The 22,135-nt window shown below is 40.9% G+C and overlaps 1 protein-coding gene across 2 annotated transcripts in view; it reads right to left on the bottom strand.

Moving 5' to 3' along the window:
- The window catches only part of LOC144783023 (cytochrome P450 2G1-like), a 278,934-nt gene that overhangs the window by 45,834 nt on the left and 210,965 nt on the right, over positions 1 to 22,135 (bottom strand). For both annotated transcript variants that reach the window (XM_078662211.1, XM_078662212.1), the window contains exons 7-8: positions 16,840 to 16,981; positions 1,364 to 1,551 (exon numbers count right to left, since the gene is read on the bottom strand). In XM_078662211.1, the coding sequence (XP_078518337.1) occupies positions 1,364 to 1,551; positions 16,840 to 16,981 (330 nt within the window). The remainder of the gene's footprint in view (positions 1 to 1,363; positions 1,552 to 16,839; positions 16,982 to 22,135) is intronic.

Here is a 22,135-nt window from a genome sequence, read left to right as displayed (position 1 = left end):
ATGGCTTCCAATAAGATTGTCAGGACTAAGACAAACTAAAACAACACAAATGTTTCTTTTAACTAGAGAAACCAAATAATGTGGAATGTTTCTGACTTTGTGGAAACAAATAAAAATAATCTAAAACAGCAACAGTTGATGACTTCCACTTAAATGCCTACAAGCACCGGGTCTATCAACAATCCCTAAAGAAGGGGGATGTAAGAAAAAGAAATCCCAGGGGAGTAAGGATCTTCACTGACTACCCATGCCATCTTTTTACTACCCGCAATTTAACTCAGAGACTGCAAATGTAACAAACTACAATCTAGAAACAGCAAAAAATGATCAGTTCAGGCCTTCTCTAAAATGCTCACTAGGAATATGGCAAAGAAGAAAAAGAAATCGTAAGGGATAAAGGACTCACACTAACCGTCTGTGCCATCGCTCACCACCCATGACTGAGTGGCAAATTGCAGAATTCATAGAAATGGATTAAAAACAAACTAGAAGCAGAACCAATCTATTACTTTGGCCTCTCATTCAAATGAGCAGAAGTGCCAAGTTGTTGACATGTCATGAATGTCGATTCACTAAAATGCCACGGGTAGAGAACCACACACACTCTTTTGACCTCAATGAAATCACAAGATGCAACACCATATGATGTTTGACCCTGAATCCCCAAAAAGTATGCCATAAGAACTTTACTTTTATGAAATAATAGTTGACATCACTGAAGCCTAGGGTATACCTCAAAGAGAAAAAATGTATAGCTAAATCACATGGAAATGACAGACATTCATGTCGATAATCAGGGATGTCCTGGGCAAGTGGTCATCTCTAAATTTGGAGTGGGTTACAGAGTGGTGAAGTCTTTTTCCCTGTTGTCCTGTTGGGGTACAATCTACATGCTGAACTGTAAATCAGCCCATAATCTAATTGTTTTAATTTGCAGTCATGGAAAGCCTAGGGCCGTTAGTGTAAATAAATAAAAGATCCAATTTGCCTTTATAAACCCCAGGCACTACATCATAGTTGTATGGGTTTACTGGGTAAGATCTTTCTATAATTTGGGTATCCAAATCACAAATGTCTTCTTAAGATGACAAGTACGTTCGTTCTTACTCACCAATCTCTTTTTTCTGCATTTTCTTGTATAATTATGACAAGACACTTTTTGTGGCAATATCTCTATTTTTCCTCAAATGGGCAGGACATAAAGGGATAACATCCATATCGTCTTTGATTGGTTTCCTGGTACTTCTGCCTCATATGTTAACACACCTCACCAGTCACACTACACTATCATTAAACTGCTGAGCAACACTTTCTGGATATTTTTTTTCTACCGAATATGTGCCCCGGGTCAATGATCACTCACCTTGGGAATCGTGTATCCTCTGAACTTTGTGTTACAAATCACAGAATGGGGAACTCCAAATGGCATGAGGTTACAATATCTTTGGATCTCATGGATGACAGCATCAGTGTATGGCATTTTATTCCTGTCTTCGACAGAAATCTGACGGTGTCTGCCGATCACCTCGTCTATTTCTTCCTGCATCTTTTCTGTCACAACAAAAAGGATCAAATCGAGTTGTCACTGACTCAATTAAGTGAATATTATACTTCATTAAATTTGAGTTTATGCTGAATTAGATGAAAAATCAATGAACTTTGCTTTGAATCATATCTGTGTACATGGTGAACTTTCGTTATCTTACCTGTAATAGTCGCACGATTTCACAATTGTTTGCAACTCTCAATATAAGCTTAACTAAACAAGATCCAACTCTTCCATTGTATGTGTAATCAATTAGTTAACTATTTTTTTGTGAAAAGAGCTAATTGACACATAAAACAACATAAACACACAAGGCACCCCGGCCAATGCAATTTAACTTCCTCAGCTACATCACATATAAAAGACATAACTCTATTGTAATGTTTCCTGTGAGAAATTTGGGTATTGGTTGAGGATGGTGAAACACCTATTCAAGCAAACAACCACAATCCTTGACAGGGTGAACCACAAAAGTCAGTAAATTAACATATGTTTAGCTCTCTAGTAGCTTGGCGCAAAAGCAGTCAGGCTTAATTTAGGGCCCGATTACGACTTTGGTGGTGTGGAAGCGGGGTTGCCACGCCGCCACCCGGCTCCAACACTGCCAAAGCTGTGTGAGCACGGCCTGCCAGATTACAAGTTTTCTTGCGTCTGGAGGCTATTTCTTTGGCAGTCCCATGGTGGTGCCTCTAAAAATGGAAACTGTAATTAGAGCGCCAAAGACAGGTCTTGCACGGCATGGACTCTGCATGCAGTCCATGTTGTGTAGTAACTGGGGTGCATACACACAGAGGGGCACAACGTGTGCTCCCTTGCATATACCCTTGTACACAGGGCCAACAGGTGGTCCTGTAGGCCCCCCTCTCTATCCTCACTGCCAGGAGTTTCAAGGAGTAAGAACCTCCATGAGACCGCTGGCAGTGAGGAAAGTCGTATTATGCTTGGCGGTGCTGCAGGGCACCACCAAGCATATTGCAGCCCTCGGACCACCACACCAGGGATCTCTGATTCCAGGAAGTTGCGCAGCTGCCATTGCTGTACGACAGTGCATCTTATAATCTGGCTGTAGGACTGCCACCACTGCGCCACTGTGAGTTTGGTGGTCCTCAGACCCCGAACTCAAAATGAGGCCCTCAAAGGCAATTTGTTACGTATTTATGCAGTAGGAAAAAGTGCTAACAAGCAATGTTGCAAAAGCAATTCTTATTTTTTGATGTCTGTGAGTGATATCTCAAATAAATTGTTTGTTATTTAATTTATTGAACATGGTTTAAAGTGAAAAAGACCAATCGTATAAGCAGGTGTATATGTATTAACATTTGTATTACGAGAAAGCAAATATTCAAACAAATACTCAAAAAAGAATGTAGGAGTTCTGAACAAATAAAATCTCATGATGTATTGACTGTGTCTTTTAAAGTGTAATCCACCGTACTCTGTACCCACTTTACTACATGGAACTAAAAAATGTCTTTTGACAAAAACAAGACTCTTATGGGTGTTGTCAATTGTCCAGAGGAAAGACACATGAAAGGTTGTATGAATTCCCTTCACAGGCTCCATGCAAACTAATTCCGTTACACAGAAGTGTGCCACTCAGTGACATCGCACAATTGTTGCCACTAAGAAACACTTTCTGTCCTTTATTACTGACACATGCATGTGAATAGGGCAGGTTCCATGTTGTTTTAAGGTACCCCTTTCCCAATTTCTCGTACATGCCAGCCTGTATATATTTTTGGCAGTATTGAAACCTGAAGGTTGAGATTGGAATATTTATTATCCCATGTATTATCCATTCATTGACAGGTCGTTCTGACATTGTCATTGGTAATCTTTCTAGTTTTTCAATGCTCAAGATTGTATAATCAGCACCCTTTTGCGCCATACTGATTTGTCTATCAGTAAGGTTAAAGATTTGGAATAGTGACGTTGTGTTGATTAAACGCCAAGGCACATAGCCTGAACGAAGATTTTGTAACGTCCAGCCAAGCTGTACAATAGAACGCAATTGTGACTGACCGTGTTGTAATAGCAGTAAGTCTTGCGATAATATATCGATTGCTGACGACACAATGCTGTCCAAAGAAAAAATTCTGGAGGACAGAGTCATTAACCCATTGTCCACTACAGAAAGTGATTTTTCCAAATTAATACGGTCAATTTCCCGTATTCTCTCTGCTGTTTCAATTTGAGTAACCTTCCAGGCCTCATTGTATGCTGCATATACAGAGGCTGCTATGAAACGCTTTTGACGCTGTTTGCGTGGTCCCAAAGTGAAATCACGCAAGTCAGCACCATCAGTAAGTAAAGTTAGGTGTTGCTTAATTTCTGCCAGTGTGGAAGTTTGTAGCCATTGAAGGCATAATTTGCCCACACTGTAGGTGGTTATTATCCCTGGGTGATGTCTTTGAGGATATCTAGGGTCTGGCCTGGTCATTTTGAACCCATGTGTTTTGTTCAGGAATCTGTCTTGACAGTTATTAGTATCTGTGGGCCAGATCAACCACTGTTTCCAATCAGGATGTGTTCTGTTTTGGTTTAATATTTGGTTTACGTCTATCTCCTCATCTGTATCAGAGTTATTGCTAAACATTATTGGCTTTGGAATAGACGGTTTATTTAAATCTTTGATTTTGGCTAAGCCAAGACAGGTGGTCTGTTGAACAGTGTCATTTAAAAATATCATTTGTTCTGGGATCATGCAGGCTCTAAACAAAGCTTCTATACCCTGTACTTGCCATTCTTTTGTACCCCAAACACTTTTCAATTCAACATTTTTGTCCCAATAATCAAATCCAAAAGTATTCATTTGTTCAAAAAATGAGTCTGAATATAACAATTTTGTGTTGGTTATCATGGTTTTGGTTCCTGTCTTGTTTGACAATTTAAAATAAAATGCTTCAGCATTACTTGTGTTAAAACCTGAAAAATATGAATATTTGTCGTAAACGGTTCTTGAGCTCCCTTTTGGAGGTGTTGCACAATGTTCCCATTGATTATAATTTAAAACATTTCTAATTTGTGCAGATCTATGTAAAAAGTGGTTACCATAGTGGTTATAGCAATACATACTGTCATACTTTGTAGAACCCTGCAAATAATCATGTTTGGTAAATTTTGCAGACATTACTAAGTCAGACATCATGTTATTAATGCTTTCGAAGTCCCAATCATCAGCAAATGAGTTTGGTTTTGCAAAGTCACTCAATGAGATCTTAATTTGGTGTGGATATTTCAGGATCTCGACCGGACCATAAATTTCATAGTCAGGGTTGTCCCAAGCTACCCCAGCAGGTATCGGATTGGCTGTGAAGTTGGCTGAAGAAAGTTCTCTTTTCTCGACGTGTGAAGATGTGTGTGGTTTGAGGATCAAGTTGATTTTCTGACTTGCTGTGTCCATTTTAGCATATTTTCCCTCAATGAAGCGTCCCAAAGTAAGTACAATGATGAGCCAAAGTATGAGGATAAATGCACCAAAACCCACCCAAAATTCAATCCATGGAGAAATCAGATATGTTTCTTTCAGTTGTCTCAAAAGTTCCTTAGCTTTGTCTTTAAAGGTTTTTGATGATGGCTGTGTCTTTGATTCGCTGAAGCCCTCAGAGGAATCATCGAAGTTAATGAAGTAGCCGGATGCAGTTCTGTCAATTGTTCCAATTGGTTCAGGATTTCTGTTTCTTGCATTTTCACTTGGTACTTCATTGTGGATTGGTGTGTCTCTGCTAAATGTTTTTATTTGCGTATTCAGAGGTCTTAGTTCTATTGCATTTTTGCATAGTCCTTGTTGTTCTTCTGTAGGCGTTTCGAATGTGATGAGCCTCTTCGTTAGGACCTCTGTACTGGTAGCAAACCTTGGTGTTCTGCTACTTATTGGGAGTCCACTTGGCCTACTGTTTGTTATCGGCCACATGTTGTGGTTTTACCAGGTCGATGGATACAACTCGGTTCTCCTTTTTACCAGCAAGTGGCGGTAGTACAACTGATCTTGTCCCGTTGACAGACAAGACAGGAACTGCTTTTCTGTAAGAAGGCCCAAATTCCTTCTTTACCGCGATCTTTTCCCTGACTAGATCCCCGACTTTTGGAATCCAGACAGGTCTTGCTGGGACAGGTGGTGGTTCTTCAGTGGTTGTTGGCTGTTGTTTCAACTTTATGTTGCTCAGGTCTTTTCTTGTTTTGTTTAAGTCCTGCAAAATAGCCAAACGGTCTTTGATATCAAAGCTTTTTTCTTTCACCACTGAAGTCTGACTATCAATGTCAGAGATCATCATCCTAGTTCCAAATAATAATTCGTACGCACTTAATCCCTTCAGAGAATTTCTTGGCAAGTTATTGAGACTACGTTGGACACTTATTAGATGTTTGACCCACCCAGCTCCCGAACCTAATACCTTTGCCGTTATAGATTGCTTTATGTCACGTTTTTTTCTTTCAACAATTCCGTTCCCCTCAGGGTGAAATGGACAAGAGTACCGCAATTGCACGCCCATGCTGACCATGGCCTCCTTATAAGCCCGAGAGGTAAAAGCAGGACCATTGTCCGAATGCAGCATGCCAATTGCGTATGTGCCGATAAAGACTCGCAAATCTTTTATAACAGTTCTGGCGTCAGCCGTTCGCTGGGGCCACATCCATATGAATCTCGTGCATGAATCCACTGCGACCAAGATATATTTATAGTTACCATCCCTTTGCAAGGGACCGCAGTGGTCTAGATAAACACAGGCTAATGGTTTATCCGAGATTAGAAGGGGCGTCTGCGCTGGACGTCTCACCGTTGATACTTTCATTTTTTGACTTATTTCACATTCTAGAACATAGTTCCTTGTTTGTCTTCTCATTTGTGGCCACCAGTATCTCTGCTTTAATAATGATACTGTGGCTGAGACGCCAGCATGAATAGAAGCAAGCCCTTCATGTGCCGCTATTATTAGTCCTAACCTATGTTCCATGTTTGGAATTGCCCTATCCCCCACTCCAGGGATTCGAGCAAAAGGAACATTGTTTGCATCAGTTATGTATGAGTATTTTACTGGAAAGCCTTTAGGGAGTGGTTCTATCGAATCCTTTTCTGAAGCGCTGACAGCTTGTAATATTTCGCTGTCTATTTTTGTTTTTGACCGGGTGACGGCAGCTACGGAAGCCGTTTGCACAGCTGCCTTCGCGGCCTCATCAGCCAATGAATTCCCTGCAACGTGAACGCCATCACGTTGATGACTCAGTGTATGTATCACGTGAGTCTTTGGTAGTTCTTTTTGTAATAGAACTATTTGTTCCCAGAGCAGTTTCTGCTTTATTGGTGCATCTGTGTCATCTTTGTAACCGTTTTGAATCCATGTCTGCAAATCGCTGTTATATGATTTGACGCAGTAATATGAATCTGACACTATAAGTGTCGGGAATTCGCGATCCGCATTATCTAGCGCCATTTTCAATGCTATTATTTCAGTTTGTTTTTCTGAATTAGTTTCTACTGAGTGTGTATTTGTTAATAGAGGTTTTAGTTTACCTCCGCGCCACACTTCTTTTGTAATCTCACATGTGGGGTTGTATGCTTGTTCTCCCCAAACGGAGGGTTGAGCATGTCCGTCTGTATAGATTACACAGGCGTAATGTCGTAAAGGCAGAATGTCGATTGGCAGAGGATATGTTTCTTCTAGTTGTTAAAAAATTGTCAACCAGGCTATACTTGATAATTCATATCCTACGTACAAGACTGTTAGATGGGCAATTCTGGATTTTTTAAAGTTGAATTTGTAACCCTCTGCAGCGAACCCAAGTATTATGGTGTTCTCTCTTTTCAAGTGAGTCTCCAAGTCATCATCTGTTAAGTAAATGTCATCGACATAAGATAATGCTTCATCATCATATAGTTGTAGTAATTCTGTTACTCTCGCTGAGAATACCCCCGGGCTGTTCTTGTACCCCTGGGCTAACCGACAGAATTGTTTTTGAGTGCCATTTACTGAGAATGCAGTTAAATATCTGCTCTCTGGTGCTATGTTTTGACAAAAGAATCCATTAGAGATGTCTAAGGTTGTTTTGTATTTTTTGCGCACTATGTTATTCATTAGTGCAGCACTGTGTGAGTTTTGCACTGCAAAAGTTTTGCAACATGTGTTAAGGTGTCAGTAATCCAAAACTAGACGATATGAATTGTCTGGTTTGGAGACCGGAAACAAAGGATTGTTCATTTGTGAGGTGCAAGTTTCAATCACCCCCTGGTATTCTAGCTGATCTAGTATTTCATTTACCTGTTTTTTAGCTTCTTGCTTAATTGGGTACTGCCTTTGTGCAGTAGGTTGTGATTTTAACTGGATTTTGTGAGGAGGGGAGTCCTCATCCCATCCTACATGATTTTTATATAAAGCAGGTGCTAGAGCCACTGCCCACTTTCTAGCAAGTGTGTATTTTTTATGAATTGGAATTTGATTTGAGAAGGCAGGCATAATTACTTCTTCGCCATGAGGGCACTCCCTGACAAACTCTGGTGGCCAGTCTTTTTCAGCTAGAAGGATGTCATAGCCCTTGGAGAGATTATCCCAAAATAGTCCCCTTATTTTCCTAGTCTTATCTCCCTCTATACGTAATGTTATATCGTATATCTTGTGAGGTTTGCTAACCCGGGTGTCTGCAGTTTCCACTTGAAGATATTCATTCGTGTCCACTGTCTCCAGATGATTCATAAGGACTTTGCGAGCTATGCTCACTTCTGCTGCGCTGTCTAGCATTGTCTGAGCCCACTCTCCGTTTTTCAGTTGTGTCCTCAGTATTCTCGGCATTGTTAACTACCTTGATACTGGCTACCTTCTTTTTTGGAAATTGTAATTTCTTTTTTAGCTGAGCAGGTTCCTTGTCTTTGGACTTGGCGTGCTCTTCTCTTTGTTCTGATCGTCCTCTTCTTTCCGATTTCTGCGAGGAAGTCTGAAAAGATTGAGAGGGACGCGTATCAATGTCTTGATATCTATCAGGTTTTTTTATATTATCCCTATTTCTAAGGTTATATCTTTTCCCAGAGGGGTCACTCTGGGGTGACCTGTGTCTTTGGTTCGGAGATTTCTCCCTTCGCCTAGGAGACCTTCCTCTGGACTGGAATTTCTTTTCTTTAGGATTGGATTGTTTGTTTCCATCCCAGTTCTTTTTGGTGAATTATTATTAAAAAATATTTTTTCTGGACTTTCAGTCAGTTGTGGTTTTACTGGTATTCCACCTAAACTGTCCCTACCTAGTTCCTCATAGGATTTTTCTATGATTCTGGCAATTTCAGCTGGTTGGTCTGCTATATCTGTCTCTTTTAACCTCTGGCGGATCGCCACGTTGGCTGCTTCACCTTTTATGTTGGCTAATAATATAGCCGAGACCTGCTTGAAGTCTTTCAGTAATTTCATACCAAGAGTTAAAGCGGGTTCTGGACCGTATTCGTCTTGAATTTGTTTTAGCACATCTGGTATCACCGAAATGGATGGAACACCGTGCGTTTTTGTGTAGATGGAAGCAAAGACTGTACCCCAAGTGTCACAGTCCTCTATGTGTGGTGCGATTCCCATTGGGAGACAGATAGTCAGAATCCTGTGTTTTTCTAGCGGGGTGGTGTCAGGAAACACCGCCTCTATTTGGGTAATTTTCTGTGCCAACCAGAATGGTATTTGTTTCCGTTTAGCCGGTACTTTACCTAGGCAGGATTGGATGTTCTGTGGTGTAATTTTATTTGTGTTCCCCTGTTGAGGGGTCAGCTGTGGAATTTTAATCGCTGGCTGAATTGTTGATGTCCGCATCACATACTGAACTAATTGTCTATGAATTTTTATTAATTGTTTTAGCTGTGTTAACAGCTCTGCTGCAGACATCCCATTGATGTCTGGATGTGGTGTGTATCCGGCTAGGACCGGCCACGTTGCTCCTGGTCTACCTAAAGGACCGAGCCTGGTGATGTGATTATTATGTTTTAGGGCGCCATCAAATAAGAGCAAATGCTCTTGGAATTTGAGTGGTACTTCCACCTCCTCGAAAGGAGTGTACTCATTAGGAGGTTCCTCTATTTTGTAATAGTGGAAGTACTTTGTTACAGCATTTGCTGCTGGAAAATGTATCCATGAATAATATACCTCTGTCTGCCGATATTCGTGTGCCTCAATTACGAATATGACTGTACCACCTCTAGGTGTCAGTCCATTTTCTATAAGTTTTAAGGTTATAGATTTTCTTTTAATGACCGGGATGAGTATTATATCCGGGTCTGCATTTTGTAGTGCAGTATCAGCTTCTGCTATGTCAGCTGCTAATCTAACTGCCTCTCTTTCTTCTTCATTTTCTGACATTTTACTGTCCTGAAGGTTATGTTGTTTGTTTGCAGATCAGGTTTCTTATGGAAACAAAGGTTAGATGCACAATATGTTGGAACTGTTTATCCTTCAACGTTGACTATACCAAGAACCATACATAGGAGTTCCCTCCTGCGAGGTCTGGCGGATATAACCTTTCACCCACTCCAGACGTCTTTGGAGTATTTGGGAAAAGGGGTCTGAGTGAGAAAGCACGACTGAGTTACTCTAAATGTCTTACGTTAGTTTTATCGCCCTTTCCAAACGCGTTGGGCGCCATGTAGTGTAGTTCCTATCTTCCCAATAGGCTCTGCGCATTGGAATAATACCTACAGCAGTAAAGGCCTAGGCCAGACGTTAACTAGGTCTACTACTGTCGATACTAGACTTAAAGTTTTGGGTTTGCCAGCTTAGCTCAGAGTTCACTAGAAACTTTCTCGAATGTTCAAGGAGGAATTAACTTCCCTGATTAGACAAGAAGGGATTTAGTTTCTGACAACCATAGAACATGACAACTTTGCTCTCCCCTAATCAAGAGTCAATCTCGAGAGTCGTGTGAACAAAAGGCAAATTATTTTACTCAGTCAGTACGTGCATTCTTAGTCTCATCAGAATGTAGAGAAAAGGAAGAGACGGGCGTGTTCAATAAAAAGGTGTTATTTATTGATCAGTCTCTTTTCTCATACAAGAGAAATGGATCGATATTATTGCAATACTTATAGCTAAGTAAAGTGCATACATTAAAAGCAATAGTATAAAATAATACTGTAAAAACATTGATATGGTTTCTAAGCCATAAGATGTTTTAAAATGAATACAATATATTATATACACATATACATTTGACTAAACGTACTCAACTGGTGTTTCTAGATACGCCTACCCCGTGTACCTGACCTAAGTCTAAAACGTGGGCGGGAATAGATAGTTACAGTTTAAGTTAAGTTTGTTTTTGCCAAGTGAATAACTAAAGAATTCTCTGTGAGGGGTTATTCAGTTCTGTACCTGGAATTTAGGATGAATGAGGAATGGTATCTCTCTCTCTGGTCTCGATATTCCAGGTTGCCTGCGAGGGCTACCCGGAAACGCCGGTGCTGGATTCTCGGCAGGAGAAAGCAGCGCGTCTCTCAGCGCGTCAGAAAGGCGGGGCTGCGCCAGCGGGGTCTGCTCTGCTCTTCGCTTCGGCAAGTATGGCTGCTCCGTCTCGTCACCACGCGTGTGTTTGCATATGGCAAGATCGGTAATATTTATACCTTTAAGGTGCCGAGATTGACGTAAGGATGGACATAGATACGTCAATAAAGATGTCATACGACTTGCTCGTTAGCACATTCTTTTACTAAAGTTCTCGGTGAAATCAAAACAATGGCCGCAGGGTTTTGCCAGGTTGTCATAGGTTTGATTTGTTATGAGAACTCCGTATGCCTTATCAGGGGCTGGAGGAATATCGCTTGTCTAATTAGATCGCAAGTGTTATGACCTAATCAGATAACACGTTCCTGTGCCGTAGTGTGACTGCGTCAGATAACGGTATCTGCATCATGGGGGTTTTCTGCCTCATGGGCTGACTGCTAGTTAACTTGTTGGTTTGTTTAACTAGAATAGGGTCAGGAATAGGGGGATCGATTCAGGACCTATAGGAATACATGACACAATGTCTTTAGCTATGTTGGCCAATAATGGTTCCAACCGAGATTCAAAAAGGCCCTCCACCACATCGGCCAGATTGGCCTGAAGGTCCTCAAGTGACAAGTTATCCACTCTGTCAGTGTGGTCCTTCCGGGGTACCTCGTCTCGTGTATTTTTTGTCTTGGGTGGCATATTCAGAGGGGAATCAAGTTGTACAATATCGCTACCCAGGTCGTGCGGTGGAGTGATGGGCCTAGGTACGGAGTAGGCGGTAGGAGCTATAGCAACTATTTTAGGTTCCAGTGGGATATGTGGGGCGGACTCGGGAACTGCTGCATCTATTAAGTCTATTAAGTCCCTCGGCTCTGTGGCTGGCTGGTCGAGACCCAGTTCTTTTTCCGCGTTAGCAATTTCTTCATTTAGGGCCCCTACTGCGGATGTCAAATATGAAATGATGGTCTCTGATTTTCTGGGGACTTTGGGCTTCTTACCTTCTCCGCCAATCGTAGTCAGCTTGCGTTTCCCCATTTCGTGGAACATAGTCTCTGGCCCTGCCCTGCCTCCTCCTGCCAACGACTGACAAAGACTGACCCGCCCTTGTCCCGGGCTTCTCCCGGCGTGGCGGGATACGCTCTGTTGCTTTGTAGCGCCTCCGTGCGCTGTTGATGACGTCACAGGTGCGACGCCGGGGCACCTGGGTGTTGGAGTCCGCTGGCCGTTGCCCTCACGGCGCGGTAGCGGACCTGGGCGCAGAATGGCAGAGCGCTGATGTTTTCACAGACCCTGGATGCCGTTGCCCTCACGGCTGTGTCTGTTCGGAGGTAGGTACCCCCGCTGTGACCCCCACGGAGCTCAGCACGCTCCGCTGCTTTGTAGCGCCACCGTGCGCTGTTGATGACGTCACAGGTGCGACGCCGGGGCACCTGGGTGTTGGAGTCCACTGGCCGTTGCCCTCACGGCGCGGTAGCGGACCTGGGCGCAGAATAGCAGAGCACTGATGTTTTCACAGACCCTGGATGCCGTTGCCCTCACGGCTGTGTCTGTTCGGAGGTAGGTACCCCCGCTGTGATCAATTGTTCTTTTTGCATTTGTTAACCCGTGTGTGATGGGTATGCCCAGAAGTGGATCCCGTGCTTGCCACACCCCTGGATTCAAGCTATCCTGGCTGAAGAGGGATGATACCCTGAAAATGGTCCTAGGTTGCTTGTTTCTGGTCAAGGGAGGACTTGGCTTGGCAGTTGGGGCTGGACTGTTCCCATGTGGGGCAGGGTCAAGACTGAGTTGCATAATGCTGGGTCTAAACTGGGGTGGCATGGTGAGCAAAAGAACAATGTATTTAACCCAGATCTTTGACTGACGTTGCATGCTTGACAATATTCAGCATTCTTTCCATCATCTTTTTGTGCTGCTATTAGTCTCTGTTAGTGGGAAGAGTATGCCCAGACCTGGGTCCCTTGCTCGCTGTGCCACTGGAATCACGCTATCCTAGCTGATGGTGGGTAATACCCCTAAATTGGTCCTATGAGGTTTGTTTTGGGTCCAAGGAGAACCTGGCCTGACAGTTCCGTTGGACTGTTCTCATGGGGAGCAGGGTCAAGAGCGAATTGCATATGTCTGGGTCCAAACTGGTGTGGCGTGGTGAGCAATAGTGCAATGGATTTAACCCAGAACAGTGACTGGAGTAGAATGCTTGACAATGTTCACCATTTGGTTGATCATCATTTTGTGCTGCTATAAGTTGCTATTAGTGGGAAGGACATGCCCAGACGTGGATCCCATGCTAGCTGTGCCACTGGAATCAAGCTATTCTAACTGACGAGGGGTGATACACTGAAACTGGTCCTAGGATGCTTGTTTTGGGTCTAGGAAAGACCTGACCTGGCAGTTCGGGTTGGACTATTCCCAATACCGAAATACCCATGCGACACCTTCCAAGCACAGATTAAGACAACACAGCTATTTGTACTACCTTGCCTTACTCCATATCTTTGAGGCCTTTCAAAGCCATGCAAAGTGGCTTTGCCTGGCCTCATAAATATGATTTTGGAGTTTGCGCCAGTGAAGCATCACAAAAAGTGATGCTCTGGCAGCGCAAGGAGCTTATAAATATGCCCTAAATGCGCTTTTTCAACTGAGAGGCACAAATCAATATTCATGAGAATAGACTGCAGATTAGTGAACCTGTCTTCAGTTGAGGCACCACCGATAGCAGATAGGCTCCTATTTGGAGATTATTTCATAAAAAGATCTGGGAAATTTTTATGTATTTACTCAATGCTTGGTGACGTGCAATCGTCCTCATAGAAAATATTTCAGCCTGCCCTTTTGGCATGGCCAGAAGAAGGAGGGGGCATTCACCTGGCCAAACACACTTCTAAAGTTCCCAAAGAAGACATGGGGATCAGAGGAGAGGAAGTCGGCAAGAAAGCCCCAGAGGAAACATATTCTTTTACACCAGTGTAATAGAAGGACATGGTAGATACTCCAGGGTAAACTACAGAGGCGATTTCCAGATCAGGAAATAACTTTACAGGGAACGATTTTTCCTTTAACCAAAGTGATTTGAGAGGTAGAATGAGGCACTTAATAAACATTTGGGTGAAAGCACTCAAGATCCTTGGGTTTTAGATACCATGCAGAGATTCAGAATAGAATTCTATGGCACACCACAGCAGAAGGTTTTACCCACACAACTTTATTTTTTCTAAAAAGAAACACCCATTATACATACTCAAAGAACTGCTGCACAAGGAAGCCATATGTCTTACCACCCCACATTCAGGGGCTTCTACAGCAACATATTCTTGGAGGATAAGAAAGGAGGAGGTTACAGGTTGGTATCAAATCTCAATGATTTCAACTACTGGGTAATAAACATACATTTAAAAATGAAAAGGGTCCATTCGATAAGGGACTTCTTATAAGAGTGAGACTGGATGGTCCACTTGGCCCTAAAGGAGGCCTATTTGACAAACCGTATCTTTGCCCCCCACAAAATGAATGGATAATACTAGTGCCAGATGAGGGGTACATCGCTCTGTTGCCGGTTTGAGCTCGAGAAATACCTTTGAGCCATCCGACCGACTTGATCATTAATACGCAATGAAATAGAAGTGCGCCTTTTAGAGGTTTAAGAATATATTTAGTGCTATGATCCTATGGAACTGTGTTTTACTTATTGATATCAGCTCTTGAATATTAGTTGGATTGCCCTGATGAAGTCATTGGCCGAAGTGCCAGACGAAACACGTGTTGGCAAACTTGTTTTGATCTTTGTTAATATAGAAGAAATTCTTCTGAAGACTTGTACCCTGTGATTGGACCAAATGATAAGACTATACAACTGAAATTTATGAAATTGAAAAAATAAAGAGGAGACAGAAACTACAAAGTTGAGAAGGAGTGTTTTTGATATGGACATTATGATTTATTAGCGTTGCTCAGGTTGAAGAATTTGTGTTTTGTGATTCATTTTACTCAAGCATTGCTAAGGAGTAGATAGTAGTTCTCTGAATTCACCCCAGTTCGAACGGTTGACTTTGTTGGGTCGTAAAACCATCTAGGAGGCAGGTTTGTTCGAGTTCAGTTTTGTCATTTGAGCTGTGTGGATAGTCCTTGGATCCTCCAGGGCAGAGGTTGTGTTGGGGTCCAGGTTTGCAGGCTTCATGTAGAAATAAAGATCATCGAAATAGGGGCACCTTTCTGGCTGCTTCTGTCTAGGATCCTCATGCTGCAAGTTAGGCTTTCATTTAGTTGGACTTACCTCATACTTTTGTCTCCCTCTCTTTCGATGTTGAGTATACAAGTGTTCCTATCCTGCCAGATTTCATTTTATATTTCATGAGCACAGCTATGTGCAGGAGTGCAGCAGAAGAAAGATAAAGATTAAGCCGATGGTTGATGCATTCAACTGATGCAATGTCTAATGAGGAGCAAAGCCACTGAGTACCTCTGTTGATTTTCAGAAACAAACCTTCAAGGTAATATGGGCAAAAAGTTGGTAAAGTCAGTGAAAAAAGGCAAGTAAGCAAACATGGCAAGGAAATACAGAAACACAGAGAACCCGGGGGATGGGAGCAGAAAAGTTGCAGTTCTGTGCAGTTGCACAAGGGCAGCTACTTGCTCCTATGCCACTTGCTTCTTACCACTTTCAGTTTGTAGCTGTCAGCTCCTGTCACCCACCTCTTCTGACGCATAACTCCGCTCTGCCTGCTGATGAACTGCTCTTGGTACTCGGCCCGGCAGCTGCTTCACCTCTTCCCATTTACATACTCCTCCTTAAGGGTCATCTTTGTTCTTCTCATGCCTCTAAGCTCCTTGGCCACTCAGGTTGCTGGGTGTGCTGAGATATTCCCAAGATCTTGGGGTGCTGCTGAGATCTGTTGGAGCCCGGCAGATATTACAGCTATGAGGGCTGTAAAAATCTCAGGTCTTGGGCTTTTAGGTGGGCTCCCCATTCAGGCTCCCGCCTGCTTGGCTGGTAGGCCAGCCGTGGCCCTGTGTAGCTGCATTAGGGTTTCAATCAAAGCGCTCTCTGAATCTCTTGAACTTCTGCTGCTGTTTATTCTCCAGCCCAGTTTGTTTCAAATATACTCGCCAAGAGGCTAAGACAACTGGCCAATGCTTATGCAGCATGGCGTGTCAGGTGGACTTGGTGTGAACTACATCCACGCCGGCAAGTGTCAAGGTCATAGCTAGTGCTTAAGGGAGCCCGCAAGAGTTCAGAGAGTCTAGGGATTCTAGTTGATACGGGATACACATTACAGCTCTTAGCAGTAGTACATCTAGGAGCCACTTTTACAATTAATAACAAAACTGACGGTCTGACCAACCTCATGCTAGAACTCATCTTTCATTATTTATCATATTTAAAGGGACAATTAAATCACGTGGCAGTGTAATGGCATAATGATCTGTGCAAGATGAGAAGAACTCACTCCACCCTTACCATCAGTATGTTTCATGTGCTATGTCTGAATAGAAACAAAGAGTAGAAAAAGGTAGGGAGCACCCGGGCTGCTCATTTGCTGCCCACATATGACAGTCACAAATGTACAATGACCCAAAAAAAATGTGGGCTTCCAGTACTCATGACTGTTAACTGTCAACTTGACTCACATATAACTGTAAATGGTCAAAACACCAAATTGAATTCACAGATAATTGGGCATGCATACATGTGCAATTCTTTACTAATACAAACTTCACTGCAATATTCCGAAAATGTGGGCCTGCTCTTTCATAACTCTAAATTAAGCATTTGGCAGAGTCCCTCAGAATTACAGCAAAGCCAGCACAGATTGGGAAAAGGACGAAAATACAAAACCTACATAAAATTACCTTTCACTTCTGGGTATTTCAGAAGAATCAGGCACCCATATGTCAGGGTAGAGGCAACAGTTTCGATTCCCGCAAAGAATATATTCAGGGTGCTGTTCAATAGGTTTATCATGTTAAATTCTGTTGCTGGATTCTGCTTTTCCTTAGAAAGGAGAGAAGAAGTATGAAGAGTTATAAATTACTTCCCCACTTTTTTACCTCAACATTGGCAACTGTATGACACTGCTTGATTTATTGAAACTGGCATCCAATTCTCAACCACCACAGTTTAGAATCCACAGTCTCGGAGTCGTCAAAGAACTTGGTGTCAGGCCAGTTCTCTGTAGCCTCTTTCACCCAAGTGCAATTAGGCAATAATGATATTGGCATCAATCTTGGAATGAAAGGAAAGAGTGATGGAGATGTTTGTAGGTATACATGTTGCAGCGACATGGATAGGGACAGAGTTGGAAGGTGTTTGGATAATATATTGATTTAAAAATACCAGGAGACAGAAATATTGGTAATTAAATATTGTGACACGCAAATATCATGATGCACAAATATCGTTGACAAGAATATTGTTTTTTGATGTAGGCAATATTGTTTTTATTAATATTGATGTTTTCAATATCATTTTCAAGTGGTTAAAATATCATGTTTTAATTATTTGAATGTGTTTTAGTTGGTATATTAATTGTATGGGCTACCACTTTTTACATTTATGTTATAATTTTTTTATTGTAGGTTTTACTTTTAAGTGATTTAGAATTAATTAATTAATTCTTAATTCATTCATTAATTTTTAATAGTAAATTATAGTGTCATACCAGGTAGTTGGGGTTATCAGGGAATAGGATGGGAAGTCAATTAGGTCAGGAATTACTTTATTAATGTTATTTAGATATATGAATCATATGTATACTGTATAATAGGTAATACTGATTTATTTTCGTTGCATGTTATTTGTGGGCTGTTAGGCTTGTCGAGGGTAAAGGGTGTAAAGCTAATTAAGTAATAATTAGTTAACAGTTAATTATTAAATATTTATTTAATTGATTATAAATTATGTAATTTATCGAAATAATTTATTATACTTACAATTTAGTTGAGGGGTATTAGGTTTGTAAGGATGTAGGTTGGGAAGTTAACAATTGATTCTTAAATTGTGATTCATTATTTAATTGATTTTTAATTGTGTAACAAATCGAATACTCATTTATTTTACCTACATTTTAGATGCAGGAAGCTAGGTTTGTAGGGGTAGTGGTCATAAAGTTAATTTCATAATAATTACCTGTTATTTATTATTTGTAAATGAATTGTTCTATTGCATTTTAAATATGTAAATTAAGGAATACTTCTTTATTTTAATTATATTTCAGTTGGGGACTGCTAGGTTTTATGGGGTTAATTATTAATTGTTAATGAATTTTTTATTGATTTTAAATATTTACATTATAAAATAAATATTTTTTTATTTTTATTTTAGGCGTTTGCAGCTTGGTTGGTAGGAGTATAGAGAGGGAACGTTTTGTAATTAGTAATTGAAAACAAATTATTTATTAATTGATAATTCATTATTTCGCTGAATATTAATTATGTAAATTGAGGAATTGTTTTTAGTTTTTTTATTACATATATTTGTTTACAATAATTAGTAATTTCCTTATTGATTTTAACATTTTTCCACGTTCATGGTGGTACTTATATATACAATGTGTTTGAATTGAAGTACTTTTTCTCCTCTGGTTTAGGCTGAAGTAAAAATGGTATAATTAAATCAGTATAACACTATCCTTACTGGTGAGCTCTTTGGAGCGGGCACATCAAATTCACCCAAATTCCATTGCTTTACCTGTTGTTGCACAGACTAGAGTGGGAACAGTAAATGTAACCCCTCTGAAATCCAATGCCTTCCCTGCAGTTGCTCAAAGTGGGATGGGAATAGTAAATGTAACCCCTTTAAAGTCCAAATCTTTCCCTACTGTTGTTTAGACTGGAGTAGGAATGGTAAATGTCATCGCTCAGAAGTCCAATGCTTTCCCAACTGTTGCTTTGATTGGAGTGAGTATAGTAAATGTAACTCCACCGACGTCCAACACTTTCACTACTTTTGCGTAAATCAGAGTGGAAATATTATATATCTAATATTCTTTGACTACACAGTTTTCATAATATTGGTAATATTCTACATATATATAAAGCCATTATTAATATATATATTTAATGTTTCTCGACAGAATCCACCATTCTAGGAGTTACGGAACATCTCCGGAACCTCCTTGATAATGGTCAAACGGTTGCCCTCGTACTTTTAGACCTGAGCGCGGCCTTTGACACCATTTCTCACGAAACACTCATCAAGGTGTTACACAGGAACGGTGTCCGTGGGAAAGCGCTCGAATGGATTCGGTCCTTCTTGGCTCAGCGGACTTTCCAAATAACATCCTCCTTGGCCTGTTCCGACACCTTTGAAGCCCCTCACGGAGTGCCACAGGGGTCCATTTTGAGTCCCCTGTTTTTTAATCTTTACCTCAGACCCCTGGCTGACCTAGCGGAGAGATCTGGTCTCTCCCTCATGACCTACGCCGACGATTCCCAAATTATTTTCTCCCTGTCTGAATCTAGTCCACTGTCTCCATCCCTTCTCAAATTAGGGCTTCAGAACATCCTTAATTGGATGACAAGAAATCAATTAAAGCTTAATGGAGAAAAAACAGAGATTCTTCTACTAGGGAAACAACGAGACCTTTGGAATCCCTCACACTGGCCCAACCAGATGGGAAGTTTTCCCGCCCCAGTTACTCAAGTACGAAATCTGGGAGTCATCATGGATAGTTCTCTCTCCATGAAGCAACAGGCCAGCAAAGTTGTCGGCCTGTGCCTCACCATCACCAAATGGTTGAGGAAAATCCTTTGGATGCTGGTCTCCGCCACTCAAAAAAACGTAGTCAATGCCCTCATAACATCTCGGCTTGACTACGGTAATATTCTGAACTTTGGTTCCAACAAAGCGGTAGTCAGTCGGCTGCAGCTTGTCCAAAACGCAGCTGTTCGATTACTGTGCAGAATCCCCAAAAATTCCGGAGTCTCGAACTACCGTCGTGAGCTCCATTGGCTCAGGGTTGAAAATAGAATCCGCTTCAAAGCCCTGAACTATATGTTCAGAATCAGAGCAGGAATCGCACCCAAATACCTTTTAGCTTTGGCTCATCCTTATGCTCCCAAGCGAAACCTTCGATCGCAATCAGCCGCCAACTTCTGCGTACCCAGATTTAAACTGGCCAGAATGGGTGGCAGATCCTTTGCCCATCTAGGCCCATCCCTCTGGAACGTACTCCCCCTCTATATTCGAAAGGAGGAAAATAATGCTAGGTTCAGAAAGCACGTCAAGACCTGGTTATTCGATTAATATCCTGAGTAACAAGTAATCCCCTGCCATCTTTATGTTTTGTCTCGGCGCCGGGAAACCCTTTTTGGGTAGCTGTCGCGCCTTATAAGTTTAAAAAATAAAATAAATAAATAAATAAAATAAATGTTACATGAAATTATTCTCTAATATTTTAAATTATCACTATGAGAAAATAAATCTCTATATATATATAGATATAAATATGTTTTAATTATGTTACACTATATATATATATATAAACACAAACAAGTGTTTTTGAGTGTTAATATAATTATATATTTATATATGTTATTAAATGTTAGCGGAATTTATTTAATTTACATTATATTAAATGTACATATTAAACTATTTATTATTTAATATTTTAAGCTTTATTCATATTAAAATATGGATATTTTTCTATTACAATACTAGTGTCAACAATATTTTGTTGCCAATATATTTGTACTTACAATTATAAGTATAGGAGGATGATACTGTGGTAAAATATTTTTTACACAAAATATTTGTCAACAGTATTGTTTACCATGATATTGTATCAGTAAACTGAGTTGGGTGAGTGGGTTTGGGTTGATTGTACTCTCGAATACTGAGTACAAGAATAGCATGGCACACTAATATCATGGATAAAATACTGAAAGGTAAGTGTGCAGAGCGAAGTATAGCTTTACTCCTCTTAACTCCACATCTGTACCCTGAAAATATAAATATTACACATACGCACACACACACACACACACACATGCATATACATTTTCCTAAAACCATATTCACAGAAGATAAAATAAAGATATGAGCCATTAAAAACAAAATACTATGACTATGCCACATATAAAATTCAGCAGATAAAGTGCATTTACATTTCATCAAATAGGGTGCAATTTCAACTAAACAAAAAGCATCTTTCTCCTAATGCTTAAAGCACTTGAGAAGAAGCTAGCAACTCCAAGGCATACCATAGGCAAGGAAAGCATCTGCAAGTATAATAATGCTGGCCTCGCCTGGGCAAAATGACATGGGCTCAATAACGGAGGAATGTATTATGTCCCAATACATAATGTTCACAAAAAAGAGTAAAATGCAAAGTGTCCTGGTCAGAAAAGTTGTCGCATGTACTTGGCCTTGAATCCACAGGTTTCAGAAAGCTTTTCGAAAGGCTAGTAACCAATGAATAAGATTCAATCTGAATGTGGTTGCCAAAAAGCAGTGGTGAAAGTTATTGACAAGAGACAGATAGGGGTGCCCTGTGGGCATGGACTAAGGGTGATGGTAATTCTCACTGTGGGTTTAGAAGTTTCTACACCCTCCCTGCCCTCTTGAAACCTGGCCCAAAACAGATGCTTAAACAATAAACATCCTGATATCAATAGGCCGTGTAGGTTTGGGGTTAGTGTACAAGTCGGAGTGGACTAGCCCTCTCATCTGCTCCGATATGTACCTTAGCCATTGAATACGCAAAGCCCCTTCGAGGGCCATACTGTCTGCTTTGACAAGTTGATTCACGGTAGAGACCAAATTCTTAGCCAGTGAATCAAAGGTGCAACTGTGATGTAATCAGATATGCACAATTGAGGAATGGGTACTACAGGGAAGTGACAGTAATCTACGCAGAAATGTATTTTCACTGTTTGGTTGAGCTGTATGGTCGGAGTACCCCCATATATCGACACCATAGGAGGCTATTGCAATGGGTCTAGATCTATAAATGCTGAGTGCAGCATCCAACGGCAGGAACCCTAGCTTAGAGCCAAATTTAAACAAGCATTTGCAATGCAATAGGTCTCGCATTAGGAAAGTTTGATGTTTTGGTATTGTAAATGATATTCATTTTTATTTATGTTTTTAATAGTGAAAATATTGGAATAGTTTTGTATTTTACAATGCCAATAGTTTTACTTTTTA

This window comes from Lissotriton helveticus, chromosome 9, assembly GCF_964261635.1.
Source record: "Lissotriton helveticus chromosome 9, aLisHel1.1, whole genome shotgun sequence".
NCBI lineage: Eukaryota > Metazoa > Chordata > Amphibia > Caudata > Salamandridae > Lissotriton > Lissotriton helveticus.
Note: the sequence above shows the minus strand (reverse complement) of the source record. Positions and strands in the feature narration are given on the sequence as shown.